At 36.9% G+C, this 27,232-nt stretch overlaps 7 protein-coding genes across 8 annotated transcripts; 2 read left to right on the top strand and 5 right to left on the bottom strand.

The window, feature by feature from the left end:
- Nucleotides 1-4,716: 4,716 nt before the first annotated feature.
- Nucleotides 4,717-6,639, top strand: LOC104730025 (uncharacterized). Its single transcript, XM_010449079.2, has 3 exons — nucleotides 4,717-5,363; nucleotides 5,479-5,704; nucleotides 6,010-6,639. The coding sequence occupies exons 1-3, from the start codon at nucleotides 5,151-5,153 to the stop codon at nucleotides 6,426-6,428; spliced, it is 858 nt and encodes a 285-aa protein (XP_010447381.1). The 5' UTR covers nucleotides 4,717-5,150; the 3' UTR covers nucleotides 6,429-6,639.
- A 744-nt stretch (nucleotides 6,640-7,383) lies between these two features.
- Nucleotides 7,384-8,336, bottom strand: LOC104730024 (early nodulin-like protein 4). The gene is made up of 2 exons (XM_010449076.3): nucleotides 8,053-8,336; nucleotides 7,384-7,983 (listed from the first exon to the last, which is right to left on the bottom strand). Exons 1-2 carry the CDS (start codon nucleotides 8,237-8,239, stop codon nucleotides 7,544-7,546), a joined length of 627 nt encoding a protein of 208 aa, XP_010447378.1. The 5' UTR covers nucleotides 8,240-8,336; the 3' UTR covers nucleotides 7,384-7,543.
- Nucleotides 8,337-9,319: 983 nt separating this feature from the next.
- LOC104730022 (putative potassium channel AKT5) lies at nucleotides 9,320-13,866 on the top strand. Its single transcript, XM_010449074.3, has 12 exons — nucleotides 9,320-9,929; nucleotides 10,216-10,581; nucleotides 10,683-10,740; nucleotides 10,823-11,140; nucleotides 11,323-11,568; nucleotides 11,652-11,750; nucleotides 11,846-11,878; nucleotides 11,979-12,164; nucleotides 12,255-12,449; nucleotides 12,560-12,635; nucleotides 12,723-13,289; nucleotides 13,408-13,866. The coding sequence occupies exons 1-12, from the start codon at nucleotides 9,688-9,690 to the stop codon at nucleotides 13,671-13,673; spliced, it is 2,652 nt and encodes an 883-aa protein (XP_010447376.2). The 5' UTR covers nucleotides 9,320-9,687; the 3' UTR covers nucleotides 13,674-13,866.
- LOC104730023 (putative boron transporter 7) lies at nucleotides 13,757-17,783 on the bottom strand. 2 transcript variants are annotated; one of them, XM_087478291.1, is made up of 13 exons: nucleotides 17,408-17,783; nucleotides 17,104-17,244; nucleotides 16,922-17,004; nucleotides 16,645-16,837; nucleotides 16,397-16,547; nucleotides 16,149-16,314; nucleotides 15,898-16,064; nucleotides 15,624-15,797; nucleotides 15,449-15,544; nucleotides 15,234-15,350; nucleotides 14,819-15,141; nucleotides 14,290-14,719; nucleotides 13,757-14,201 (listed from the first exon to the last, which is right to left on the bottom strand). In XM_087478291.1, the coding sequence occupies exons 7-13, from the start codon at nucleotides 16,057-16,059 to the stop codon at nucleotides 14,172-14,174; spliced, it is 1,332 nt and encodes a 443-aa protein (XP_087334417.1). In that variant the 5' UTR covers nucleotides 16,060-16,064; nucleotides 16,149-16,314; nucleotides 16,397-16,547; nucleotides 16,645-16,837; nucleotides 16,922-17,004; nucleotides 17,104-17,244; nucleotides 17,408-17,783; the 3' UTR covers nucleotides 13,757-14,171. The 2 variants fall into 2 exon arrangements, with proteins under 2 accessions (XP_087334417.1, XP_010447377.2); XM_010449075.3 differs by having other exon boundaries at nucleotides 16,409-16,547; nucleotides 17,408-17,702.
- A 1,056-nt stretch (nucleotides 17,784-18,839) lies between these two features.
- On the bottom strand, nucleotides 18,840-19,599 carry LOC104733175 (heat stress transcription factor A-4a-like). Its single transcript, XM_087477506.1, has 2 exons — nucleotides 19,294-19,599; nucleotides 18,840-19,177 (listed from the first exon to the last, which is right to left on the bottom strand). Exons 1-2 carry the CDS (start codon nucleotides 19,504-19,506, stop codon nucleotides 18,905-18,907), a joined length of 486 nt encoding a protein of 161 aa, XP_087333632.1. The 5' UTR covers nucleotides 19,507-19,599; the 3' UTR covers nucleotides 18,840-18,904.
- A 242-nt stretch (nucleotides 19,600-19,841) lies between these two features.
- LOC104730020 (serine hydroxymethyltransferase 3, chloroplastic) lies at nucleotides 19,842-23,384 on the bottom strand. Its single transcript, XM_010449073.3, has 12 exons — nucleotides 23,059-23,384; nucleotides 22,372-22,601; nucleotides 22,064-22,259; nucleotides 21,790-21,964; nucleotides 21,588-21,705; nucleotides 21,398-21,510; nucleotides 21,163-21,285; nucleotides 20,952-21,056; nucleotides 20,779-20,865; nucleotides 20,587-20,694; nucleotides 20,417-20,489; nucleotides 19,842-20,302 (listed from the first exon to the last, which is right to left on the bottom strand). The coding sequence occupies exons 1-12, from the start codon at nucleotides 23,283-23,285 to the stop codon at nucleotides 20,028-20,030; spliced, it is 1,830 nt and encodes a 609-aa protein (XP_010447375.3). The 5' UTR covers nucleotides 23,286-23,384; the 3' UTR covers nucleotides 19,842-20,027.
- An 84-nt stretch (nucleotides 23,385-23,468) lies between these two features.
- Nucleotides 23,469-25,584, bottom strand: LOC104730019 (V-type proton ATPase subunit c''1). Its single transcript, XM_010449072.3, has 4 exons — nucleotides 25,258-25,584; nucleotides 25,039-25,116; nucleotides 23,996-24,166; nucleotides 23,469-23,903 (listed from the first exon to the last, which is right to left on the bottom strand). The coding sequence occupies exons 1-4, from the start codon at nucleotides 25,383-25,385 to the stop codon at nucleotides 23,738-23,740; spliced, it is 543 nt and encodes a 180-aa protein (XP_010447374.1). The 5' UTR covers nucleotides 25,386-25,584; the 3' UTR covers nucleotides 23,469-23,737.
- Between the last annotated feature and the right edge of the window lie 1,648 nt (nucleotides 25,585-27,232).

The following is a 27,232-nucleotide window of genomic DNA, read 5'->3' as shown; positions in this document are numbered from 1 at the left end:
CACCCCTGCACTGCAGCTATCTCCGCTAAACTCGGGCGGCCGACAGAACCAACTCCCGTGGTGTTTCTCTCTGGGGAACCTAGGGTTTTCCCTTGTGGACTTAGGTTCCAAGATAGGCCCATTAGCCCAAAAACGACCCAAATTATTATGCTCTGCTCGAGATGGGAAAATTAATAAGTCGAGGTCTTCTGTATCACTATCCATGTCGTACCAGTGTCAAGCTATGTCTGTTTACCCTCTACTCAGTGGCCGAAGACTCCATTGGAGAAAGGTATAATAACATTGTTGCTCTGGCTGTTCATGCATTGTGATCGGAACCTGGCTTTAGTTGATTCTAGGGGATTGAATTTGGTCCTTAAATCGCGTATATGGTCTTTGCTCTTTGAGTGTTTCTAGCAAGATTGGTTTGTTGTTTCTTGAATGCCTTATGTTCATTAACGGCTACCAATCAAGCTGGTCATCTGATGGCGTCAAACATTGTCTCCCAACCACCTCATTCACATGGATTCAAGCTATATCTCATATCTTTCCTCAGGATGATCCAAACCCTATGCTTTGGTTGTTAAAGCAACTCCTATCTGACTACAACAACATAGTCACCCGATTCTTTGCTGTGCTGTTACTGCGGACACCTTTCATCCCGGTAAACACCAACACACTGAATCTTTGCTCAACGTCAAAGTGTCTAATGACCATGACCACTAATCCATCCTTTGAAGCTCTCGAGGATTGCCTCTCGAGTTTCCATGATCTCACATGTGCCCTTAAGCTCCCAAGCTTCTGGTCTCACAGTTCTCTTGGATCCAAAATCGTTGAACTCTTTTATTTTCTTTGGCATTGGGGATTGCCCTGTTTACTGTTCTATCTCAACCTTTAGCAATTTGCTTCCTTCTCTGTACTGGCACTGGTTTGCATACTAAATGAATGAAGGCAATTGTTTGACAAAAAAAAAAAGAAAAAACAGTCTAGATAGTTCTTTTGTATTCTCTCAGCACCTCCTCAAAAGGTTTGTCTTGGCTCAGTTTTTTTTTTTTTGTCTCTCTAGAATTTTGAGGAATTTCTCCTCAATTAGATCTCAACTATTTTCAAAATTGTCAAACTAGTGTATGTATCCACACAAAAACTGTTGCAAGAGAGACGTTTCAAATGACCATAACTTATACTATAGCTTAGTAGTTTGTATACCAATGTTGTTGTTTGATCCAAAAAAAAAAGTATACCAATGTTGTTACTGTATATATTACAATCGAATTCAGATTCATACATTGCATATTTATAGACAAAACAAAACTAGATTGGGGAGTTTAGATTGTTGACATTCGTGTGTTTGTTTGTATTAAGATTATTACAAAGTTACCATACACGGTGTATGATACACCCATAACGTACTATCCATATACAATTCAGTCACCATTGGAGTAAGTTGAATATGACTCAACAGTTAGCACTTAGCACCTAGTAACAGATTTGAAAACATATACTGTAATGTAAAAGGTTATAAAAATATAAGCGAAATTAAAAGTGTTCAAAATATATTATTATACTGGAAAGCATGTATATATTATTACACACACAAATGGAACTTGTCGAATGAGTCCCGTCTTCTAGAAGACACATCTCCAATATACATTCTCATTCAACCTTTCTGTTTTTTAATCTAGTATTATCTAGTTTTTGACACAAAAAAAAATGAAAATAAAAAATCTAGTAGTATGTCCTAACCCTTGCAGATAATTCTGTATAAGTTATACAATCATCTATAATATATATAACTCCACTTGAAATTAAATTTCTGTTAAACATTTTTTCATATAAATTTTAGTAATATTTTGTTTTCTGTGCAAAATAACTATTTATATAATATGTAAACAACTGCGGTTGAGAACGATAGAAACAGAGCAAAACCAAGGCGTCGCAAAGAAAAAAAAATAATCTGTAAACAACTTTTTGAAAACAGGTTGCTATATTTTAATAACAGAATTCTGTAGTATATATAGATATATATAGGGATCCTTTGACATCACAATCATGTATCGTGTATATTATATATGTCTTACTAACGTGAAAGATTAGCATAAGATCTCAGAATGTTTATTCAACGAGTCCAAAATGAACTAATTTAAGATGTAACTGATATATATATATATATACAAGAACATAATCATAACATATCTTTTCCCACAAACTTATACGTGACAGCTTTTCACAGCGTTGAGTCAATTTAATTAACCACACAAATTTATTTGACTCTCATATAAATTATATATCACTACAAAAATATGCAGTCTGCCTCGGTTCTACTATTTTTTAATTAACGTATGAAAAACGACTTAAATAGTATAAGCGAATTTCGTGTAATCTTGTTCATGCATGTTGTATATTAAAAATATGTGTAGCCAGCTACGATTCAGATACGCACACACATACAATCTTGAGAAAAAAAATGAGTACGATATCCATGGATTTTTTATGAATTGGTTATAGACTTATAGTAAAACATAAATAATTCAAGATAACTAAATAGCTACAAAGAAGAATCCACCAATGGGCGAAATAACCCACTTGATAACAAATGACGACATTCTTTCAACATTAGTTATTAGTATTACTAGATCGGGAGAATTGGTAAGAGAGTTCACTCTTGTTTTTTTTTTTTTTTGTGTATCAATTTCTGATCCCATTCTATTTATACAGCTGGCCTAAGAGGTATTTAAGACTACCTTCTTCTTTTTTTTCAATAATGAATTTTACCTTATTTCTATCTCAAAATATGATGGATATGTGTGGTTACCATTTAATTACAAGAACTATATATATATTAATATATACAAGAATAATATTTGATCTATACATTACATACTAACAAACTACAAAATATTATGTACGACTGTGGACAATTTTGGGGTGATGGTATTACGGGCGTCGTCTTTAAAATTGTCAAAGGCCGATTTCTTAAATTATAACCCAGTATCTTAATGCCTAATTTTATTTTCTGTTTTTGAAAATATATATAACCATGATCAGAAGTTTCAAGCCTATAATTTTTTATTTTATTTTTGTAAACCAAAAAGTGTATAACCACCAGTATAAGAAGTTTCATGACTCCTAAGAATGACCTAATCACTATTCGGGAATATTCAGAAAGTTGTACGAACCTATCTACTAAACAACAACAATGTCAATAAATGCATGCATGATTGATGATTGCGTAGTTTGCACATTTTACAATTTCTTTCCGTCAGGGTACTAACAACAAAGAATAAACTGTTTAGTGTTCACCTCATCTCAAGGATCTGGTCCACATTGCTGCCACCATGTGACCCTTGCTCCAGAATATTCCCGGCCTCACAAAATCCCTCTTGGAAAAAAATGCGGAATATTCTACAAAACCATCATTTATTTTTACTACTTTTTTTTTATTTTGTATTTCAACTCTTTTAAGATATGATCCGTTCAACATTTCATGTGAGCGATCAAGAAAGAACATCTATTTAAAACTGGAAAGTGATATTTTTAAAAATTAAACCATGCATGTGCCAATATATACATATATATGGTTTGATAAACATCTTGAATATCGAAAATGTGATCTATTCCTGTTGCCGCATTTGCCAATCATTCATAGTAGTTCATACCAAACTTAAGTATTTATTATACCATACAAAAAGTAACCGATAAAGAAAAAATAAAATCTTAATACCGACACTATGAAATTGATACAATTGCATAGATATACGTGATTTGTAATTTCAGAAAATGCAATTTTAGATTACAGTAATGTAACTTCTAACTTTGAGCTAATTACCCGACTAATATGAAGTTTGGTGGCATGAAGGACAAAGGAGATCAACCCATGTAAGTAGTACTAGTTGGGGATAAGTGCGTTTAGGACAAGAAAAACACGTGTATGGCTATCTTCCACGTAAGATGTCTTTGTCCCTGTCTGATTATTGGCACGTGGGTCCTATTCTCCCAGATCATGACGATTTTAGCGACTTGCGCAAACTGCTTTTCATGATTATTAATTATTACACTTTTTCCTTTATATACAAATTAATTATTACACTTTTCTTCTTCTTTTTTTGAGTCGCGTGAAATAATTCAGATAAATTGGGATGCATTCTGCACTAGTTTTACGGAGAAAGTTTCAAATACCGTGGACGTTATTAGTTACAATTTAATCCACACCAAAATAACGTTTATGTCAAGGAACATAAACTTATTTTGCGATTGTCAAAAAAAAAACTTATTTTGCTTTGACAAAAAACAAAAACACCGTGTAACCGTTGCAAAAAGAAAAAAAAATTGACTAACGTATTTCTTATAGATGTATGCCGTCCTTGAGCTATTCATGTTGTAGTTGTAAACACATGAAAAATGAAAATTAAAGCTCCAAAATACTTGCCTTATTATGATAATGACAATGGAAAAAGTTGTTTTCTTACTATTTTAAAAGCAAACCGTACCACTAGACCAAATGAGAATTAAAACGTAAGTATTTAGTGGCCTAAAACACAAATTTCGTTATGCAAAGCCGGCTCTAATTATTTCGTTAATCTAACTCCACACGCGTTTTATCTAGTTTTTTAGATAATCTTATTTCAAATTAAGAAATTAAGAAAATAGCTTACAGATAAATCTAGTTGTTTTTTTTAGGTAGATATAAACAAATCTAATTGTTATAAATGGATAATAGTGTGTGTAGTAATCTAATCTAATTTAGCAGAAAAACAAAAAATTTAGTGTAACAATTATATTCGAATAGAGTATATCCGAATCTGTGGTCCGAAGTTGTCGTGATTGGCTATGCTGACATAAGAAATAGCTGTCTTTTTTAGCCATCAGATCCGACTCAGTTCCCAATCATATACTCACACGTCATCTTTGTCCAAACTCAAAAACAGAGCATCAAAGCAATCAATTTGTTCGCGGCGCCTTGTATCTGTTTTCTCTCCCACCTCCAAGGCGGGTCCCTAATCCCAACTTATCCGAGTCATATACTTTAGCCTCTCTCTCTGACTCTGACTCTGACTCTGACTATATATATACCCTTCTTCTTTATTCCTATTTTTCTTCATCCCAACAACAAGAATTAAAAGAAAACAAGAAACATATCTCATCTCTCTCTTTCTCTCCTTTCAAGAAAAGAAATGGATAGGCAAAATTCTGATGATATCATGAAATTTCTCGACGGCATGGCTAGCTCCGACGATGTTTTATTTGGTTTCCTCGACGAAGGTAACCAGTCACCGGAGGATTATAACTTTGCAGCCGGCGACGAATTAGAAGCTGATAACGACGCCACCGATTGTAACTCTGAAGAGAACGTGAAATTTTGGCAAGAACAAGAACAACTTCTCCAGGTAACTTTTTTAATATTATTAGTAATATATAAACTCTTTCTTTGATTAAAGGTTCTTTTTTTGTGGGGTCTCATTAATTAATTATGTTTTTTTGGACCAAATCTGAAATGTGTAGGCGACACTGTATAGGACAAGTTCAATTGAGACAAAGATCAGACAAGCAACCAAGGAAGCGTTGAAACTAGTTAGATCAAAGGGTTTGGTATGTGTCTGTCCGAGACCGGTGACCGACGGTTGCCGTAGCTGTTTGCGCAGCGAAGTATCTCGCCGTCTCCAAGACGCCGGCTATGATTGCGTCATTTCCAAATCCAAGTGGAGAAGCTCTCATGAGATCCCTGCTGGTAACCTATTTTTACTCGAATCTTTTAATTCCTAGTATTCTGTTTTCCTAATTTAGAAGAAGATACTATGTGATTTTTTAGATTAAAAACTGTTTTAAAAGATTTTGTTCGAATTTGGATTTGTTTTTTTTGAAACTTTCGCCCATCTTTATCACACCATTAATATATAAACCACGTCAACGGAATTATCTAGATATCCTAAAAAAATAAATATGTTGAACATCTTCCGCCTTGAAGTAAGTTGTCATTAATTAAAAATACTTTGGACTAACCATGACGTTTATTTTTTCTAAAACATTAATTAGGTGAGCATGAATTTTTGGAGATCGTGGACAAATCTAAGAAAGGCGAGATCCGGGTGGTGATCGAGCTATGTTTTAGGGCGGAGTTCGAGATGGCGAGAGGTAGCGAAGAGTACAAGAGACTCATCGGAATGTTACCGGAAGTGTACGTCGGGAAAACGGAGAGGTTAAAGTCATTGATAAAGATATTGTGCATGGCGGCGAAGAAATGTATGAAAGACAAGAAGATGCACTTGGGTCCTTGGAGAAAACACAAGTACATGCAAGCCAAATGGCTCGGAACGTGCGAGAGAAAATCTGTGTCGCCGGTTTCGGAGATGGAGGAGGATAGGTTTCCTGAGGCAAAGCAGAGGGTATCTATGTTGTATTATGGTCTTCTTGGTGCTGGAATGGGCCGTCCGGCCGCTGTAGCGGTCGTTTAATTATATATATAGACAAAGTTAGGGGGGGAAATAAAGTGAAATGAGTTTCACTTGAGAGATTTTGAGTGAAAACGGTCTAATCGATGATTTTTGTCGTGTGTGCAACTTTTTTTTGACTTCAAACAGGGCAACTTTTTTTTGATAAATTAAATATTTTAATGTTTGTATATTCGAAGGGGTTAAAAAAGTGGAGTAGGAGACGATTTCCTCATGTGATTTTTGTTTGAAGTCAACACGGTTTTGCAAGAAAACACTTAACCCTTTTTTATTTGGCAAATGAACAAAACGTGAATAAATCACATGAAAACCAGTATTGACTAGTAGGCCAGAGAGTTATGTACTGAAGTTCAATAGTCATCATCTTATTCTTTAGTACGCGCTTCTCTGTTTGGATTAATGTTTTCTAAATTTAATCATGTTATCCGTGACTCTTTTGGAGTTCTACACAAAAGCTTATGAAAGAAATTAATCTGTTAATTCTATGTAGCGTAATATAATTGAGTAGACGTGCAAGTATCACCTTTTTTCGTTCGGCAGAGCATTAGGAATCTGAAATTAAGAATTCCTTCCAAAGCGAAACTATGGCCTATGCATGGGATGTTGCCCCTGTCCACATGTACTATATTACGACCACGTCGTTTACATGGTGGTACATAATTTTTCTTCAACGTAACGCACTGAATTAATTATCTTGCGGCTTTTAAATTCCCCCGGTTCAAATCAAATCATATCATTTCGTTTCCAGCGTCGATGCAAATCCAGCCCGGAGCTAAGTGATCCTTAGTTTACCCGGTTCTAACCTCTATAACTCTATATTTTGTTGAATGCCTCAGTTATTTTATAGTAGTTGATTGATTTTAGTTACGTTCTTGTGTATAAAATATCTTAATCGTTCACTAAGAATTAATTCGTTTTTAACATACAGAAAATTAAGATTTGATAGAATATGAAGAACTTTTGCATGATGAATGGCATTATTAGCATGATCATGATGATTAAACACAAAAACAAGGACAAATACGAGACGGGATAAATAGAAAAGCTTACAATAAACATAATAAAAGGCACATTAATATGAAAACTCGACTCTGGCGAAAGTAATACCCTGACAAATTCTAAACCATGGAACTTATCATAATCACGAGAATCAAGCCTAGAGAAACCACCCCCGGACCAACGGAACCGGCCGAATTGTGAGCTGCCGCAGCAGGACCTGAAGCCGGAGCAGGAGCTCCTGAAGACGGATCCACTCCCGGAGAAGGTGCCGGCGACGACAAAGCCTGATGGACCAGAGAGGTTGAGGGTGACGGGGAAGGAGAGGGATGACGAGGAGTGTGTCTGTGGTGGTCCGTGGACATGACCGTTAAGGCTAGCTTCTGACCTTTGAGACAGTTTCCGATGTCGCCGCTGATGAAAAAGAATGGGCCTGAGCGTCTAAGTTGGAAAAGAGAGTCACCGTCTGAGAGGGAAGCCAAGGGGTCAGTCGTGTTGCATGTGTTGTACTCTTGTTCACTCACTTGCAGCACTGAATCTTCTCCCTTCACGTACTTAAAAACTTGCGAAAGCAACAATCATATTTTGAGACATTGTGTACACATAGATCGAATAGAGGAGAGAGACTTACAAAGAGTGTCGTTGACTTGAAACCGGTGTCTGTGAGACCACTCAATATAATCCTCGGAAGGAGAAAGGACCCAACCATCTGTCTCACCAACATAGAACTTGTGCCCATTTGATAACTCTATAGTAAACCCCAAACCCATCAACATCACAATCATAAAGTAAACATCAAACATTTTGACTAACACCATCTATCTCTCTCCGACCCACAAACTTTAACTTAGAGCTAACTTGTTAATTTGGTGTGTGTTATGGGTCCCTTGTATGGATGTGTATTTATGGTGAAAGTAGTGGGCAAGAGATAGCCGTTGGCTGTGCATCGATACATATGTAGAGAAAATGCCAATTAAGGAGAAGCGTTAATTTCGTGCTCGTCTCTTTTCTTTCATCTTAATTCTTAACTTTGACAATGTCATCAACCCATATAAATCAATCTCTATTATGAATTATACACGTTTCGACATGCAATAGGCGTAACGGCTATCTTTCGTTCAACTTCTCTTCCTCCAATACATATACAGACAACCATATATTTCGTCAGGTAATCACGCCATCATTCATATCAAGTACACAAATTAAAATCAATTTCCTTAATTCAAACTTGTATAACGTATAGTCTTGCATGTTTCATACTATTGGGTCAGTAACTTGAAAAAAAAAAAAAATTGTTTTGAAAATTTGAGTTATATATAAAAAAAGTTACATTTCAAATATTTATTATTGTAAAGATTTCTGTAGGTAGATTCGGATAAAATTCGGATATCCAAAAATGTTTAATTTCAAAGGAAGAAAATTGTTTGACTGAGCTATTATAGTAACTCTTTTTGGCTGGAAGAAGAAATTCATCTCTCCTATTTGACGACTGTCAATATCGACGATTGTAGTATACTTTTAGAAAATTTCTGAAATTCGAATATGTACGTTAATATAGAAGAAAATTGTGACACATATTCATCGCTCTTTTTTTTTTTTTTAATGATTATACTTTTTTTTCTTTTTTCTTTAGCTATTATATTTACATTTATGGAAACGAATAGATCTATATATACTACCAAAATGTTCAAATTGTAATAATCAAATTTATATTAGGTTTAATAAGTATAAGGAATCTTAAATAAAAGATTCTTTTTTTGTTAAAAGGAAAAAATCCTAAAAGATTTTTGCAAGTCTTTCACAAAAATTAGTAAACCTTACCGTAAACCAAAAATATGGAAATAATCATATTATCCGAAACTTAACAATTTATTGCGATTTTGTAAAAACACCAAATTAAAGGGAAAAATTTTAATGTTGAAAAACCGAAACTTTACTTCTTAACACTCTTTTCATTGAATGTATTCGTCGATACGATATCCAATTTTTATGGTAATAAGAAAGTATTATTATGTGTATATATAAAGGTGAGAAAATAGTAGCAGCAGGGGTAAAAGTGAAAAGGTAATAAAAACCAGAGAAAGAGAAATCACACACACGTACCAGGTTTAGGAGAAAACCGAATTGGTGAGCGGAGGCGAGGGAGAGTACTATAGAGACCAGCCCATGTGTACGCGCTTCTTCTCTCAACAATAAATTGCTTTTATCCACTTAGGTCACAGAGAGAGAGAGAGAGAGAGAGTTGAATCTTCCTGCATCGATCGGTATGGAGAAGGATAAGAAGAAGAATAAGAAGATGGAGTGGTTTTGGCCGGAGAAGAACAACGGTGGAGTTATTTTGGAGACGGAGGATGTGGCGGCTGAACATTTATCTAGAGAAGGGACAATGAGTCATTACAGTTTCAGCAAAGGTCTTCTTCCGCCGCTTGGAGTCGGAGCCGCCGGTCGTTCTAGCCCTCACATTAAGCTTCGTTGCTTCATCGTCTCTCCCTTCGATCCTCGTTACAGGTACTACGTACTCTGATTCTGTATCTTCCTTTACTTTTGTGTAATTTGAGATGAATCGTTGATGCAATGTCTCGCGTGGAACCGATTTTTTAAGCTTCTCTTCTTATGAGATTTATGGAGAATTTTAGAAAATTACAAAATCTCAATTTGGGATTTTTGATGAATCTAAACTGTTCGATGAATTGCTTCGTGTTGGTGAAGAGACATGATTTTTTCATAGTTTTGTTTAGCTATGATAGTGTATCACTGTGACTGATGATGATGAGTTTGCACAATGTTGTTGCAGAGCGTGGGATTGGTTTCTAGTGGTTTTGGTGCTATACACAGCATGGGCTTCACCTTTTGAGTTTGGGTTCATGCAAACACCAAGAGCACCTCTCAGTATTCTTGATAACATTGTCAACGGGTTTTTCGCTGTTGATATTGTTCTGTCATTCTTTGTTGCCTTCTTAGACAAGGCAACTTATCTCCTTGTCGATGATCCCAAGAGAATAGCTTGGAGATATGCCTCCACTTGGCTTATTTTTGACATCGTATCTACAGTTCCTTATGAACTTGTTGCCAGCTTATTGCATAAGACTATTCAAGGATATGGGATTTACAGTATGCTGCGTCTATGGCGTATCCGCAGGGTCAGTAAATGTTTTGCAAGGTGAGATTTTTGAATCTGTTTCGTCATCATCTGTTATTATTCATCAAGCTATTCTATTCTTTGTAATAGTATTTCTAAGTGCCCTGTATTGAACTTTTCAGATTGGAGAAAGATCCGAAATACAGCTACTTCTGGATTCGATGCACGAAACTTTACCTTGTTAGTATCTCTGTACATGATCTTAGATTAAGCAACTATATTTTATTGCTGTCACTATAAGACATTGATGGTTGTATTGTAGGCTGCTCTCTTTGTGGTTCACTGTGGCGCCTGCTTCTTGTATTCTATTGCTGCACATTACCCAGATCCCACAATGACATTTATGGCACTTGCTGAGGAAAATTGGACAAAGAAAAATGTGCTTATCCGGTATGTTACATCAATGTATTGGTCCATAACAACTTTCTCAACAACGGGTTATGGTGATATACATGGTAACAATGCAAGCGAGAGGGCCTTCATTCTCTTCTACATGATATTTAATCTTGGATTGCTAGCTTATATAATTGGTAATATGACCAACTTGGTGGTTCATGCGACCAGTCGCACCGTTAACTATGTAAGTTCTTTTTATGGTTTGTTTAATTTCTCATTTCTCCTTTCATATGTTCAATTCAGAAACATTATCCAGAACTCACGAAATCTTTGTTTTGAACTAAGCCAACTAACTATTGTCTTATCCTCCTGCAAGAGTTGTTTTATACTGTTTAAATATTTCTTGTTGATTTTAAATTGTTTCAGAGAGATACTATCCAAACAGCCTCAGCATTTGCTCAGAGGAACAATCTTCCAGTGCGCTTGCAAGAACAGATGGTAGCTCATTTATCTTTGAGGTACAGAACTGATTCAGAAGGCCTACAGCAGAAAGATATTATTGATTCCCTCCCCAAGGCTATCCGTTCCAGCATATCACATTATCTGTTCTACGAAATTGTTGACAAGATCTACTTGTTCCGTGGAATATCCAGTGATCTTCTATTCCAATTGGTATGTTTTTTCATTGACAAAGATTTTAGACTTGTCTACTTTCTTTTGATGAATCACCCGTTCAACCTTCTGATATTATGTAGGTCACTGAGATGAAGGCCGAGTATTTTCCTCCTAAAGAAGATGTGATTTTGCGAAATGAAGCACCAACTGACTTTTACATAATGGTCACAGGGGCTGTTGTAAGTATTTATTTTGGTTGTATCTGCGAAACAATTCTACTTCTCCTTTCATTTTTTTTTTCTTCCAAATAGTTGACAATCCTACTATATGACAGGACATCATTGCACGTGTGAATGGAGTGGATCAGGTAAAATCCGCATTGTGATTTAGCTTTCAAGACAGCTTTTAAGTTGTGATTTCCCTTGTAAGACAGCTTTTTAAAGTTGTGATTTGTGTATTCATTTCAGGTAGTTGGTGAAGCACGCACAGGTCAGGTTTTTGGTGAAGTAGGGGTCCTATGTTACAGGCCACAGTTGTTCACAGTTCGTACCAAGCGATTGAGTCAATTGCTTCGCCTGAACCGTACAGCATTCTTAAACCTTGTTCAAGCAAACGTTGGTGATGGAGCAATAATCATGAATAATCTTCTTCAGGTTGGTCCCAAAGCTATTTCCTTATAATCTATAGTGACTACAAAAATTCTACTATTTTGTCTCATATGAATATGTTATGGTCTAATACAGCATCTGAAAGACTCAGAAGATCCAGTGATGAAAGACATTTTGGCTGATATAGAACTCATGTTGGCTCAAGGGAAAATGGATCTACCTCTTAGTTTATGTTTCGCAGCAGACAGAGGAGACGATTTACTGCTGCATCAGTTACTGAAACGAGGCTCAAACCCAAATGAAACAGATACGAACGGCCGAACCGCGCTGGTCAGTTCCAAATTCCTCTGTTTAAAGAAACTATCGCATCAATTTTCACTCTAAGAACAATCAAAGTCCTCACTCTTTATGTGTTTTGTGTGTGTGTATTTTTATCTCAGCACATAGCAGCATCAAAAGGAAACCAATATTGTGTTGCATTACTTCTCGAGAAAGGAGCAGATCCTAACATTAGAGGTATGATATAACGAAGGTTTTATGAGTCCATTTCGTATATATAATAATCTGGTAAATCGTCTAGTAATTGTATAAAACCTTTTGCAGATTCAGAAGGTAATGTACCATTATGGGAAGCAATCAGTGGGAGACATGAAGGAATTGCTAAACTCTTGTCAGAAAATGGCGCAACGCTAAGCCTTGACACAGTAGGGCATTTCTCTTGCTTAGCTGTTGGACAAAACAGCTTAGATACACTCAAAGACATTCTAAAATACGGTGGAGATATCTCACTCCCGGATGTCAACGGAACCACAGCTTTGCACAGAGCAGTCTCAGAAGGAAACGTGGAGATTGTGAAGTTCTTGTTAGAGCAAAGAGCTGACATGGACAAGCCAGATGTTTATGGTTGGACGGCTCGTGGTCTTGCTGAGCATCAAGGACATGAAGATATCAAAGCTTTGTTTCATAATCAAAGACCAGTGGAGAAGAATCAGAACGTTGTTTATGGCACACCAGAGGTTAAATCATTGATGAAACATTGCAGCGAGCCTGTAATGATTTACCACCGTTCAAGGGAAGCAATGCCGCCTCTGGACCGAGCTGTTTCTCAGAGAGGGAAGCCAAGTAATTTCAAGAACTCGCTGTTTGGTATCATGTCGGCTGCCAACACTGGTAAGACGCCTCTTACTTACTCTCTCCATCCTGAAATTAACTTAGGTTGCGGGTTTTTTCTGTTTTTTTTTGGGAAATAAAAACAGTACTGAATTTATTTATTTTCTATTGATTACAGGTGTAGAAGGTGGGTCATCTAACAGAACTGCGGCAATAAGTGAAGGAGCAGGTGTGGTTTATCCGGCGAGGGTGACGATCAGTGGTGAGGTTTCCTCCTCGGGTAAACTAGTAAAGCTACCGGATTCTCTTGAAGAGTTAATTGAAATTGGTGAGAAGAAGCTGGGATTCGTAGCCACAAAGATTCTGAGTAGAGAAGGAGCCGAAATCGACGACATCAGTATTATAAGAGACGGTGATTTTCTCCTTCTTCTGAATGTTTCTTGAGAAACACGCAAGTTAAAGAGGATTTGATTTTATACTTTTTAGCCATTATAATCGGGAATCATAACATAAACGCACAAAAGAACTAAAAGTAAAAGGATAAGTAGAAAGAATTCTCTCTGTCATCCAGCTTTTTATTTCTAACAAAACAAAAAGAAGTAACAAAAACTTCATATTTCAGCCCTAAAGGCAGAAATGAGAGAATTGTCTAGTAGTGTGATCTATCCTTTTTCTTTTTTCTTGTTGTTGTTGTTGTGTGGTAGATAAAAGTAAAGAGCAAACTGATTCATCAAAATATAACAAAAAGTGAGGAAACCAAAAATATGTTTCGTAGAAGAAACAATCAGCAAGTTTGTTGTACTTGTATCCTCCATCTCTTTGCCTCATCTATATCTGCTCACTTGCTTTTTCTATCGCCTCTACATATCTTCGTGGTACCATTTTAATCTGCGGTTTCTTTCAAGCAAAACGGATTTGTTCCTTTTCTCAAGCAAGACTTAATTATGAGTGTCCACTGTTTTCTGGATATACCTGAGAAACAAAGATAACTTGTAAAATGTGCAGATCAAATAAGATACTATTAACAAATCGATTTCAAGAATAGTTATAAAATTTTTACCATCTGGGATCTATCTTCTTTGACACTTAAGGTTCTATGCTTGAGTTCACCTCTGCTAGTAGTAATCTCATCAAGGATCTCTGCATCATAAAACTCGTCTTCACTGTTCTCAACAACACTGATTGGAAGCGCCGCCTCTCTTAACTCCCCATTGAAACCGAAGCTGGAGTTTCTTTGTGGTGCACCAACCATCTCTTCATACTCTGAAGAATCTAAAACTTGGAGATGAGATGGATCAAAAATCTTCGGGAGGATGTGTTGTCTTAGAGCAATGAGGATAAAGAAGGGCAAGGGGAACAAGATTCCTCCTACAGGTATCCATGTCACTCCATAACATATCAGAAAATACAGAAGCTGGAAGAGTGTAAACATAACAATCGACTTGTATGGTACTATCTCCACAAATGATGCATGTGAGCCTTCAAGAACTCTGTTCACACACACAAAAACATAAACAAATCAGAAATTTTATTTTTTTAAAAATTGAAAGAGGTTGTGATGTTTAAAAGTAGTAGAGTTTCTGTAGTACTTGAATCGACGACCAGGAGTTATGAATAGCAACTGAAGTCTTTCCCAGAACTGGTTACCAGGGAGACTATCAACAGCCATGTAAGTGAAGTAACCCCATAGGACTGAAGTTGGTATCATTCTGAGAACTGGTACTGCAAATATCAACAATCCAACAAGGATCGATTGCAAGAGATTGCTCACTCTCTGCTCGTTTACTCTAACTGGCAAATGGTCTTCAATATGTACCTCTGGATCAAATTTCTTCCCCTTTGTGTCTCCTCCTCCATCATCTGCTTTCATCACTGCTTCTTTCAAGTTTTCTAACTCTTTCACCACTGTAGCCTGACAAGTTTCAATATGATAAGACTGATGAGAAATTATCTTCTTGGTATCAAGAGAGGAAGTAAACTAATGAGACAGATATGGTTAGGTGCCTTAGGGGATGTTTCCATCTCTATAAACACATCTTGCATCCTCCCGTAGATCTCCGAGTTGCTAGCTTTTGCCCTCATGCATTCTTTTGCTTTCTGTACCATTTTCTTTCGCATTTGCTGCAATTGATACACAAAACGTTTCACACTTCAAACCAAGTGAAAATTTAGGGAAAATTGGATTCACTCGGAACAGATTGTTCTGTTTTTATTCTAACCTGCTTCTTAAGAACTGCAAGACTCTTTGTGTGCATAGGGGATTGTGGAATGACCCCATTTGAAGGAGGAAGTCCAAGTAGGCCACATATCAATGTCTACAACAACATAGAAACGAATAAGTACTAATTCACTCATTTATAACTAAAGAAATGAAAGCCATCACTATAACCATACCATGATTCCTAGGATAAAGATATCATAATGATAAGCCGGGGGATTTTTGAGATTAAACTCCTTCTGCTGAGCCATTTGTGCAGATACACAGTGATCAAAGAAGTATAAACCTGCGATCATGATTGCTGGTATAAATGCAGCAAGGATGTAAAGAGGCGGGACCTTCCCCATATCCTACAATTTTAGTCCAAGAAAAAGGCAATGATTTGGTCTTTCTCTGTTGTAAAGTGTTCACATTCACAAATGCAGCAAGGTATGTAGTAGTAGTTAGTACCTTGACGACTGTCCAGTGATACAAAGACTCGGCTTCCCAAGGAAGTGGCAATTCTAGCCTCCTTGGAACTCCTTCAGGAAGGTTACTAGGGACTGTGTATGAAAATGCGCTCCACAACACAAGCATGAGGAGAGTTCCATAATCCCCTATAAAACCTCGCATCCACCCTACAAATATGAAGCTAGTTACTGTCCAATGATTCTGTCAAGTTTTCACCTACATAGATAGCCAAATCAAAGTTTTTGACATACTGAAGCCATATTTCCATGATCTTGCCCTCCTGCTTTTCAGAGCAGTGTAAAGAAGACCGAATGAGAATATGACGGCAAGAAGACCATTGGTATACAGCCATTGGAACTGATACACTTCCAAACTTGGATCGTCAGATTTTGGGACAAGAAACTCGCCTATAAGTCCCTGCATTAGGAAACAAAACACGCCTCGTAAGTTCTAAAATGTTTAAATGCCTTTTGTATGAACTTTACCATGTTTAAATTACCCATCAGAGAACCTTAACAGCCTCCTGGATAAAAAGAACGGTTATGAGCATTCCAAAGAGCTCTCCTGCGATTCTTGTAAACCTAGAAATGATGTTGCATGCGTTTAACATTGCAAGAAGGATAAGCAAAACTGCTGTCCAGACACAGACCCTGTTAGAAAAAAAACATAAGACTTCCAGTGTAAATAGTGAAAGAGGAATCACCAACAAAAAAACAAACAGAAAGGAAAATTCAGAAATCAACATACCATCCAGACCAAGCTAAGTAGAGTTTCTGACCCAATTCAGGCCTGCTTTTGCTGAAACTGTGAAGATACGTATACATTATAATAGTGGGTTCAGCAACCCCTACTATCAAGAGAGGTTGTCCACCAAAAACTGAATGAATAATTCCACAAATAGCTGTTGAAGCTAATGATTCCGCTATGCCAAGGCTTCGATCTATAAAGCAAAATGAGAGTGGGATCATAAAACCATCAGACAAAGTTCCTCTAGAAGCAACACAACTGTCAACTATAAGCTAACCTGTCTCTCTGCTAAGCTGCTCGCCGAATGCAATCACAGGTAGTGCAGAGGCAATGAAAATATACAGAGTTGGAGCCAAAATCCTAACATTGATAGTTAAAAAAAAAACAAAATTCATAATTCTGGACCAATTTTGGACGTGAAGTAGATGAAAATATATATAAAGAAGAAGATGAAGAGACCTGACACCAGAATTAAAGGCAGCAAGCCAGTCTTGTTTGTAACACTTTCTTCTTCCATTGAAATCGTTAATAATCCCACCACAGGGGAATTTAACTCCCTCCATAGCTGACCTTCAAGAATCAGCAATTACCAATGAAGGCCTGTGGATCATATACACGTACAAATCAACCAAACAATTTATCATATCTCAACAACAACAACTCTCGTACGTTCTTATTTCCTAAAAACATTGTTAGTTTGTTTTCTTCAAATCTGAGTTAATGCGTGCATGAAACGGAACGATGATGGAAAACAGAATCGTACCTGGAGGGGGAGAAAGAAGAAGAAAGCGATGGCCGCCGCCGTTACTAGGAAAGATCGACCAACGTGAGAGATTCGATTCCGGTGTGAGGGAGAGAGGAGAAAAGGAAAAAGCAGATAATATCTGTTATCGTTGGATTTTGGATCTCTCTCTTTCTTTCTGTTTGAGAGAGAGAGAGAAGAGAAGAGAAGAGAAGAGAGAGAGTCTTCACGCCACGCCTCAGAGGAATTAAGGCAGAGGAGGAGAGATATGAATAATATTTTTGGAAAAAAAGGGCAAACAACAACAAAAATAAAAGGTTTTGGAGAAAAGAGAAAAAAATAAAATAAAGAGAGAGAGAGATTGGGTGATGAGATAAATTCGCCAAATCCCGCGAAATAGTTGCTCTCGACGTTAAAAATAATATATAAAAAAACATTTCAAAATCATTCACTATTTATTTCTATTTTAATTTTTACATAACTCTTTATCTTTTTCTCTCATAAATATATCTCCTATATTTTGTCTTTTATTTTTAACGAGAATATAGAAGAAGCATTAACCGATGATAAAAATAATTTTTTTTTTTTTGAAAAATAGTATGTATCACTATTTTTGGATTTTCTATAGATTTTAAAAATGTGGCTTTCAAACTTGTGACACAAGCAAAGCAAAAACCCCTAAAACACAGATAAAAAGGGTGGATGAATATAAAACAAGAGTAGTAGAGATGAGCGAGTATATTATCTGTTTAAACGCCAGGAATGGGAAAACGAGAGGTTGAAGGATTCGACTCTTTCTTTTTAGACTCTTCACCCTCTATCTCTTTCAATAGAAACTCAGGTGAAGTCGCCAACTTGGTGAATTCTTGAAGCTTTGCTCCCGGCACTAACTTATTGGCTTCTATCGCTATCTCTACTCCTTCCTTGATCTAAGTCGGCAACTGCTACAAAGTCTTTCTCTGACAGTCCTCTTGTCGTCATCGCTGGCGACCCTATCCTTAATTATTCCCCCTGAAACCCAACGCACTTTTATCCCCTGTTTCACCATTTCACAAACCACACAGTCTCAGTTTCACGACTCTAGGGGCAATTATAAACACACATCTGTCGATATCATAATAGGCTCTGAAATGAAATACAAAAGCAAAAAAGTTAAGTATGAACAGTCACACGAGGAAGTTGATGAATCCAAACCTCTTCGGTGTTAAACAAAGTCGGTGATATCTGGCATCGGTGGTAACTCATATGCACAAGACGACTCAAAAAGACTAGAGTAACACACAACCAACCACAGGATTTGAACAAGGAAGGGGTTACTTGGAAACTATATCTGTTTCATCGGAGCCACTACTAGTTTCCATGGTTGTAAGAAGCTATCTTACAGTAAGTAGCAAGATCTTGGGCAAGGAGATGTACACAGCAATAGAGCAAACATCAACGAAAACATAAATCGTATCAGAAACCCCAAACTTAAACAAAAGCCACCAAAGTAAGTGTTCATACATAGAAAGAAAGCAACTAAAAGAAGAAAGCGTTGATACATAGAAAGAAAGCAACAAGAAGAACAACAATAACAAACTTGTGAAAAAAAGATAAAATACGCAAATGTTGCAAGCGAGCATCTACTTCCTTTGCATCCTGAATTGCTTGATTCTCTGCAGCTGCTTGATTTTTACGGCGATTCTTGTCAAAAGACTTCCGCTGCATCTTCAGCAAGAGCTCGGGTTTACCTCTCACAAAATATTCATTTCCGAATTCAATGTGCGGAGACCCCTTAACTCTTTTAAATCCCTACAAAACAAACCAACCAACATACATACATACATGCTCATATATATAGCCAGATTCAAAACTGTATGTGCGATAGAAGAGAGAGAGATGAACCATTTCATTTGTTAAAAACTTACATAATACTTGACGTCGTAGAAGAACTTTTTGAGACTGGAGCAAGCAAGACGTCGTGAGGGCCTCGGAACCGAAATAAGCTTGCTGTCTAACTCTCTCGGATCCCAAATGATGAAACTGTTGTTGCTTTTGCCCCACGAGATTATTGAATCCAGTGAATGATCGTTCACAGCCTCATACAGGCGTCTGTAGAATGGAATCACCCCATCCGCCATCGCTAAAGACTTCGCGGATCTAGAAATCCCCAAAAACGTAGATGAAACAACAAACAAACCCTAGAACCGCAACCCCCAGAGACCCACAGTTTTGTTGTACACACACCTAATGTCAAAAAGACTACAGCTTTGGGCTTTTTCTATATACAACCTAGTGTTGGGCTACTAATGGCTGTTTCCATTGTGCTCTTTTGTATTTTTATTATAGAGAGATTAAACCAAAAAAGACCGTAGCTCTCTAGGTAACTTTCTTTCCAAGTAATTGTTACTGAGATCAAGTTTTAGCAGTGAATCCAATCCTCCAATGCTTAAGGGAAACGAAACGGACCCAAATATGATAAATATAAAATTTATTTTGAAAATAGCATTATGCATCACAATTTTTGAATATCTCTAGATTCAAAATGTGGCTTTCAAACTTGTGAAACAAGCAAAGAAAAACCCCTAAAAGACAGGATAAAAAGGTTTGAATAATAATAATATAAGGTTACAACACAAGAGAAAGAGATCTGGTTATAGCTTTAAACGCCAGGGATGGGAAAACGAGAGGTGAAGGATTCTACTCTTTCCTTTAGACTCTCTACCTTCTCTTTCAATGGAAACTCAGGTGAAGTCACCAACTTGGTGAAATCTTGCAGCTTTCTTCCCGTCACTAACTTCTTGGCTTCTATCGCTATCTCCACACCTTCCTTTATGAAGTCGGCCACTGCTGCAAAGTCTTTCTCTGACAGTCCTCTTGTTGTCATCGCTGGTGATCCTATCCTTATTCCCCCTGGAACTAATGCACTTTTATCCCCTGTTTCACCATTTCACAAACCACCCAGTCTCAGTTTCACGACTCTAGAGATGATCAATTTGAGAGTAATAAACACACATTTAAAACCAAGAATAAGCGCAGAAAGAAACTCACCAGGGACAGAGTTCTTGTTGAGAGTAATAGATGCCATGTCTAAGATTTTCTCAACCCGAGCACCATCCATGAACTAACCACAGCAAAAGAAAATACCGATTGATAATTAGTGATTCTCTGATTTTAGTCCATTTGCTTGGGGGAGATTAATGGGATTTGTAAGACCTTACCAATGGTCTAAGATCGACAAGAACAAGGTGATTGTCGCTGCCGCCAGAAACTAGCTTAAACCCAAGTTCCACCAATCGGTTAGCTAGCGCCCTACAGTTAGACACAACCTAAACAAGCAAAAGAAGATTGTTAGAAGTTAATTACTTTCTCCACTACAGAAGAACTTAAGGATCAAGTAAAAGGGTGATTACTCTTTTCTGGTAAGCCTTGAATTCCGGTGATTGTGCATGTTTCAAGCAGACTGCTAATCCTCCAATCGTGTGGTTATGAGGGCCACCCTAAAAATATACAACACAGACAAATTTTAATAACCTTGTTAGAAGAATGATCTAAGAGAGCTAGAAGCAGTGAAGAATATCTCAACCTGCAAACCAGGGAAGACTGCATTGTTTATGGCAGATTCAAGCTCAACACCGTTAATTGGATCCTTCCTGAAGAAAATCATGCCACCTCTTGGACCTCTCAAAGACTAGTAAGGAAAATTATAAAACTATCAGATCATGGGTTAACTGGGGAGCTCTTTTTTTTTGCTAGATACAATTCAAAATCATGTTTCAGATTTCGGAACAACATACCTTGTGAGTAGTTGTTGTAACAATATCACAATACTCAAAAGGGTCAGCTACCACAGAAGCAGCCACAAGCCCGCTGATGTGAGCCATATCCATCATCAGGAAAGCACCAACTGAGTCTGCGATCTTTAAAAATTCATACAAATTGTGAGGAAAAATCAAATATCAGATGCTACTGAAAGCCAAAACTAGACAGACACATGAAAGATAGTTTCAACGATTCAGGTTGTGTTTCTACCTTCCTCATGCGAGGATAGTCAAAATCTCGGCTGTACGCACTAGCACCAGCGATGATAAGCTTTGGTCTGAAGAGTGCAGCAGTTTTCTCAAGCATATCGTAGTCAACAATGCCTGTTTCAAATATTCAGACATCAGGAAATAGCCTCACACAAAAGAGTTGCTAGACTATGTCATTAAAAATCCAGTACCTGTGGATTCATCAAGTCGATAAGGCATGGACTCAAAGTATATTGAAGTTCCAGAAACACGCCTTTTAGCAGTCATGAACCCATGTGACAGATGACCACCATGAGGTAAATCCAAACCCTGAATGTATCAAACAAGCCATTATATTCAATATCTCAAGCACGCAAGAACAAAAATGAGGTGAAAATTGCAAAAGATCATTACCATGATCCGATCATGAGGGCTAAGTATCGCAGTGTAGACAGCAAAGTTTGCAGGCGAACCAGATAAAGGCTGAACATTAACCCCCCATTTCGAAGAATCTAAGCGGAAGGTTGACAAAGCCCGATTCTGGCAAAGTGTCTCCAACTGATCAATGTACTCATTGCCACCATAATATCTGTTGAACATGGAAAACAGAAAAGCTATGAAATTTAGCAGATGAGTAACAAGAAGAACAATTGTGGGCAACAAAAACAAATCTTACATAGCTCATTACCTTTTACCAGGAAGTCCCTCAGAATACTTGTTGGTAAGGCATGATCCAACAGCCTCCATAACTGCTCGAGACGTGAAATTCTCAGACGCAATAAGCTCCAAGCTCCTGAACTGTCTATCTTTCTCCTTTGTGATGATCGTTCGAACCTCTGGATCAACTTCAGTAAGACCAGAATCCGCAAAAGGGATCTCATTGCCTATAAATATCAGTCATAATGAAGTAAAAGAAATCAAAACCACACATTGATATGTCATCCACAGTATCAACCATAAATCAAGAAAATGAAAAAAGTCATAAAACTCTCTTACTGCTCATCTCGACATTAGATAGCGAGACTGAAGATGCTCTCCTTTCAGAGACCAAGTTTCTTTCAAGAAACGAAGAACGGAAAGGTTGTGAAAAATTGAACTTCAATTGCTGAGAAAATTTGGTCACTGGAGGGATTAACGAGGGAAAGACAGATCCCTGAACACGTCCAGGTTGCTGAAGAGAAACCATCGAAGTACCAGCACAACAAGCTTGCATATTTTCTCTACTTCTACAGTAAAAAAATTCCAAGGAAAACAATTAAACAGAGAGACCAGTAACTGTACCCCAGCTAATTGAAAAGCAAATATCAGATATAAATATCCAAAAATGTAAAAAATCCTGTTTTATACGTTGCAAAGATTCCCAAAAATTGAACTTGCAAACAAACAATTCCAAAGCAAATATGAGTAGAGAACAGAGAAAAAGCTAAACTAGAATCTCAGATAACAGGTTGTTCTGATTATGACTCATCAAAATTAACAGCAAACTAAACAAAATCAAACACCGACGAGACAGAGAGAAGCAGTGGCGCATATTATATAAGCTCATAGCCACCGAAACCATACCTCAAATTACCAAATACTAGACACAGCAGAGGGAATTTTCATTCCAATAAAAAATCTTGCGGAAACTAAAAAACCCAGAAAAAGAAGAGAAGCGAGGAAACGAAAACAGACAACACTCACCGGAAAGGTAGAAACTTTTTGAGCTTGCGAGGGAGAAGGAAGACAGAGATTGAAGGATGTTGTGGTGGAGGAGAAGCAGAAGAAGAAGAAGAAGTGACTGTGTTTAGGGTTTTAGGGGGACACACAACACACAACAAATAAAGCTCCACGCTCCAGGAACGGGACAGCCACCGAATAATCACATACCCAAACGACGCCGTCGTCTGGTACAATGTTTGGTTTATCATAAACCGGTTCTGCTTAGTAAGCAATTTGTTGTATAGATTGAATTTTTCAACTGGTTTAGTTGGGTAGTGGTTTTGTGTAACTCTGACTTTACCGGTAGAGAGACCAATTGTATCAACAATATACTTGCAGGAGATATTTATAAACATAACCATGTGGATAAACAGATTGATAAACGAATCATATACAAAAACTCTTGTCTTTGATTTATCAGAGAAACCAAAGAGAATGAATACAAACATAAACATGAAGATGTACTCCAAAGTGACTTATTCCAAAGCTTTAAACAAATACAAAAAATATTACGGATCCAAAAGTGGTTCTCAGTTTTCACACATAATTTTGTTTCGTCTAGACATCAGTATCATCCATACAACAATGAAGATAATCAAGAAGCCATGTTCTTTCCAGATTTGCAAATAGACCACAACACATACAGACCGGATGGATATATCTATTTGGTTGGCCATGTTGCTTGTGCAGACATAATGATCCCAACAATAACTCCAAACAACCCGAGAGCACTCCCGAAGATCTCGATCACAAGAATCTTTACAAAGAGTGTCGAGTTTTGGGCATCAGACAATGCACAACTGCTTCCAATGATTCCTACACATAACCTGCAAGAGAAATGTGACCTCGGTTTGCATATCTGAGGATGGAATCCATACACCGAAACTGTAAGGAAAGAGAAAGAGGGGAAGATACAGACCCGCATACAAGATTGGCGAATCCAACGATGATTCCAGATGCGAAGATTGCATATCCAGCTCTTAGAGACTCAGCGTCATACATCTTTGAAGATGGGACACTCTCCAACTTTGTTTGCAGAATGATTGCAACAATAACGCCATATATAGCTACAGCTTCGCAAAAGATGACACTGGGACAGTTAAAAAGAACAAGAAATGCTGCTTCGTTATTGCATCTAATCTTGAGCCTGAAGCTCTGTTAGCGAGAAATTAGAATGCAAACACAACTATTCCTACTTAAGCAATCCTAAGTTCGATGATCTCTACTCAATATGGTTCAGAAATGGTAAATGACGCTGTTGATATTGATGTTACAGAGCATCAAACTCCAACCCTGTAACTCTCTAACAACAAATAAAACTGCAAACAGAACTACTCCCTATTAAGCACTCCTTAATACTACCTTTTAGACACATGGGGTATCATAATGACATTATTGAGCGGTTAATAAGGTGACTCAGGTCCAAGAATCAGGTGGGAGTCAAACAGGAAGGCACCACAAAAAATTACGTTAACACAAACATTAAAAAGAGAATTTTGTAATCTATATCCCCCTCATTTGTTTTTTTTTTTTAGCTATCTCGATTGTACATCTGTTTCTACTGAAATACACGTCGAAAGACAAAAGCCACTTGATTATCATCGTATCCAGTGCCCAAATCCCCAAAGGCAGAGCCTTCATGATCCACTGTGTTTCATCATACGCCAAAGTAATAAGCTCTACCAACTAGATTGGATTCTAATATCCCCGAGGTCAACAACTACTTCTATCATTACGTGACAATCTACTCTAATATCCAGGAAAGAATATGAATTATGCGACTCAGCCATGAATTCTTATTGCTAACTCAGAACAAGACATCGAACCTTCCTTAAAAGTGGGAACTAATTTGGCTTTCAGAAAGATGAAAACAAAGAATCTTTCAATTGACCATCAAGTTAAACTCAACTGATCCGCCATGAAACATAAAACTAGAATTAAAAGATTGAAACTTTAACATACCTTATGAGATTCTTCGAAGTGATACGAGGAGCTTCTATAGCCGCACCGATCAAACTACTTCCCGTAATGTAAATTCCCCTTTAATGAGAAACAAGAATTGATTGGTGTGAAAGGATGCATCGCAAATCAAATAGGACAATGCTTGTAATTTACAGGGATGAAGAAGAAGAAGAAGAAGAAGAAGAAGAAGAAGAAGAAGAAGAAGAAGATTGGATTTACCAGGCGGCACCGAGGACTGAGACGCCGATCGAGATGGCGATTCCGATTGCGGAGAAAGTGTACGGCGAGATCCTTACCAGCGCTGCACCCCACGAGCTCGCATAACCAAGAGCAACCACACCAGACATATCTCTATCTATCTATCGCTCTCTATCGTCTCTCTGTTGTTATTTGAGATGATCGTGAATCGTGATGATACGATCTGCTTCGCAGAGAAAATAATAATCAGGGCCTTGTGATCTGAAGAAGATATTGGGAAATATAATAACTAGAACGACGACGTTTTAGAATCTTCGTTAGTTTGGGCCTCATAAGACAAATTTTAATAATGATTAGCTCAGTAAGTATTGAAATATAATCAAGTTACAAATGGATTATGTGGTTTAATATAGTTGGTAGTTCCAACAAACCCAAAATACCAAACCGGAAATTAGTGCATAAATTGGATCTCATATTATGCACTGATCTCATATTATATTTTGGTGGCAGGACAAGCAGACCGAACCCAAATTTAACGATGTACTTCTGTTCTCAACACAACTCGTTAGCAAGCAGCTCCTTCTCTAAAGGTAAGCACTCTTTTTAATCGACTCTTTTTTGTTATACGATCTTTTTAGCTATATAGTTTTTCTTGTTACGCTAAGTGATATCAAATCTGATTCACTTTTGCTTGGTCATCTACATTTATCAAAAGCATGGGGAAATTAGAAAGAATGTCAAAAAAAGCTTGACTACTGTTTGTACCGAGGATTGCACAACACTAAGTAAATAAGGATTTTTTTGGGGAATAGTGAAGTTGGTTCTTTATTAACGATAATAATGTGAGGTCGTCACTAAATCCAGTTCACGGGAGAACTAACGAGTTAATAATGACGAGCTCAGAAGCTAACAAGATTATATAGAAAACAATAACTGTGATTAGACGCAAAGTATTGCTCTCGGGGTATTGTACGTGAGTCTGATGATGATTCCCAATGGGTATTGTTTCTTTATATAGTGCACTGTTGACCGAGGGTTTTTCTAGGGTTTCCATCGTGAATTTCCGAGATTGCTCTTTACGGATTATTAATGACTTTCAGCCAATTTCATCGGGCTAGAATTGCAATAAACTTGTCTTGTTGGGCCGAGGGGCATGTTGGGCGCAGCCCATATCCAACAACTACTGTGAACACACCAATTTGTTTTAGTTATGCTTTTAAAGTTATTATTATATATGAACTTATTTATTATATATGGTTCATTGTTTTCTATTAGTTTTCTAATTTGTTGGTAAAATATTTCAGTAACTGATTATTTAATAAAGTAAGTTATTGTTTATTGTTTCATTATCAAAATTTTAAATCTTATTATAAGAAAATATGAAAGAAAAAAAATTATTTTAATAACTCATGTGCCAAAAAAAAAGAGAAGCAAAATGCTGTGATTAAAATTAATGCTACAGAATAAACTCAATCTTACTAATAGGTAAATGGAAATTACAATTATATATTATTGTAATAATGCAACAACTATGGATTTCAGAAGACAATATTTGAAACAGTTTTTGCTTTAGTCATCGTACAATGTATATGGAAAAGTGATTACTACAAATTTGCAACAATATTTGCTTTTTATGTTACATAGCATTTATTTATGACAATTTATAGTTGAACGGAGCACCACTAACTTGCTTCATAGATATTGTTGCAATAATACAATACAAATAGCAACAAATTTATTCATTGTAATTTTGTAATATTATTTGCTATAATATTGTGGCAATCGTTTGTTACAAATGAAAGTTGTAAATATACGTCACAATTATACGATAGATTTACTATTAAAAATATGTTTCATTAATACGACATATATAGTAAGAAGTCTATTCATTGCAAATTTTGCAATATATGTGCAACACTCAAATAGCAACAATATAAAATATGTTTCGATTTTATTGCATTCTCATATTTGCAATCATATATTAACTTATTGCAAC

The sequence above is a fragment of the Camelina sativa genome, chromosome 12 (assembly GCF_030686135.1).
Source record: "Camelina sativa cultivar CO46 ecotype springtype chromosome 12, ASM3068613v1".
Lineage (NCBI taxonomy): Eukaryota > Viridiplantae > Streptophyta > Magnoliopsida > Brassicales > Brassicaceae > Camelina > Camelina sativa.
This window is presented reverse-complemented; position numbering and strand designations above follow the sequence as displayed.

What these genes read in the sequence shown, in the direction of transcription:
- LOC104730023 (XM_010449075.3), bottom strand. Translation starts at nt 17,207, where the DNA reads ATGGAGGGAGTTAAATTCCCCTGTGGTGGGATTATTAACGATTTCAAT. An exon ending in GCAGCTTAGCAGAGAGACAG is followed by an intron (nt 16,838 to 16,921) that starts GTTAGCTTATAG and finishes TTTGCTTTATAG; the next exon opens with ATCGAAGCCTTGGCATAGCG. An exon ending in TTGCAGTTCTTAAGAAGCAG is followed by an intron (nt 15,351 to 15,448) that starts GTTAGAATAAAA and finishes TATCAATTGCAG; the next exon opens with CAAATGCGAAAGAAAATGGT.
- LOC104730025 (XM_010449079.2), top strand. Translation starts at nt 5,151, where the DNA reads ATGGATAGGCAAAATTCTGATGATATCATGAAATTTCTCGACGGCATG. An exon ending in AACAAGAACAACTTCTCCAG is followed by an intron (nt 5,364 to 5,478) that starts GTAACTTTTTTA and finishes TGAAATGTGTAG; the next exon opens with GCGACACTGTATAGGACAAG. An exon ending in CTCTCATGAGATCCCTGCTG is followed by an intron (nt 5,705 to 6,009) that starts GTAACCTATTTT and finishes AACATTAATTAG; the next exon opens with GTGAGCATGAATTTTTGGAG.
- LOC104730024 (XM_010449076.3), bottom strand. Translation starts at nt 8,239, where the DNA reads ATGGTGTTAGTCAAAATGTTTGATGTTTACTTTATGATTGTGATGTTG. An exon ending in TCAAGTCAACGACACTCTTT is followed by an intron (nt 7,984 to 8,052) that starts GTAAGTCTCTCT and finishes TGCTTTCGCAAG; the next exon opens with TTTTTAAGTACGTGAAGGGA.
- LOC104730022 (XM_010449074.3), top strand. Translation starts at nt 9,688, where the DNA reads ATGGAGAAGGATAAGAAGAAGAATAAGAAGATGGAGTGGTTTTGGCCG. An exon ending in CCCTTCGATCCTCGTTACAG is followed by an intron (nt 9,930 to 10,215) that starts GTACTACGTACT and finishes ATGTTGTTGCAG; the next exon opens with AGCGTGGGATTGGTTTCTAG. An exon ending in GATGCACGAAACTTTACCTT is followed by an intron (nt 10,741 to 10,822) that starts GTTAGTATCTCT and finishes GTTGTATTGTAG; the next exon opens with GCTGCTCTCTTTGTGGTTCA.
- LOC104730020 (XM_010449073.3), bottom strand. Translation starts at nt 23,285, where the DNA reads ATGATAAACCAAACATTGTACCAGACGACGGCGTCGTTTGGGTATGTG. An exon ending in TCGACTTGATGAATCCACAG is followed by an intron (nt 21,511 to 21,587) that starts GTACTGGATTTT and finishes TATTTGAAACAG; the next exon opens with GCATTGTTGACTACGATATG. An exon ending in ACTATCCTCGCATGAGGAAG is followed by an intron (nt 21,286 to 21,397) that starts GTAGAAACACAA and finishes GAATTTTTAAAG; the next exon opens with ATCGCAGACTCAGTTGGTGC.
- LOC104730019 (XM_010449072.3), bottom strand. Translation starts at nt 25,385, where the DNA reads ATGTCTGGTGTGGTTGCTCTTGGTTATGCGAGCTCGTGGGGTGCAGCG. An exon ending in ACTTCGAAGAATCTCATAAG is followed by an intron (nt 24,167 to 25,038) that starts GTATGTTAAAGT and finishes TAACTGTCCCAG; the next exon opens with TGTCATCTTTTGCGAAGCTG. An exon ending in TTCGCCAATCTTGTATGCGG is followed by an intron (nt 23,904 to 23,995) that starts GTCTGTATCTTC and finishes TTTCTCTTGCAG; the next exon opens with GTTATGTGTAGGAATCATTG.
- LOC104733175 (XM_087477506.1), bottom strand. Translation starts at nt 19,506, where the DNA reads ATGGCGGATGGGGTGATTCCATTCTACAGACGCCTGTATGAGGCTGTG. An exon ending in TCTACGACGTCAAGTATTAT is followed by an intron (nt 19,178 to 19,293) that starts GTAAGTTTTTAA and finishes TTTGTTTTGTAG; the next exon opens with GGATTTAAAAGAGTTAAGGG.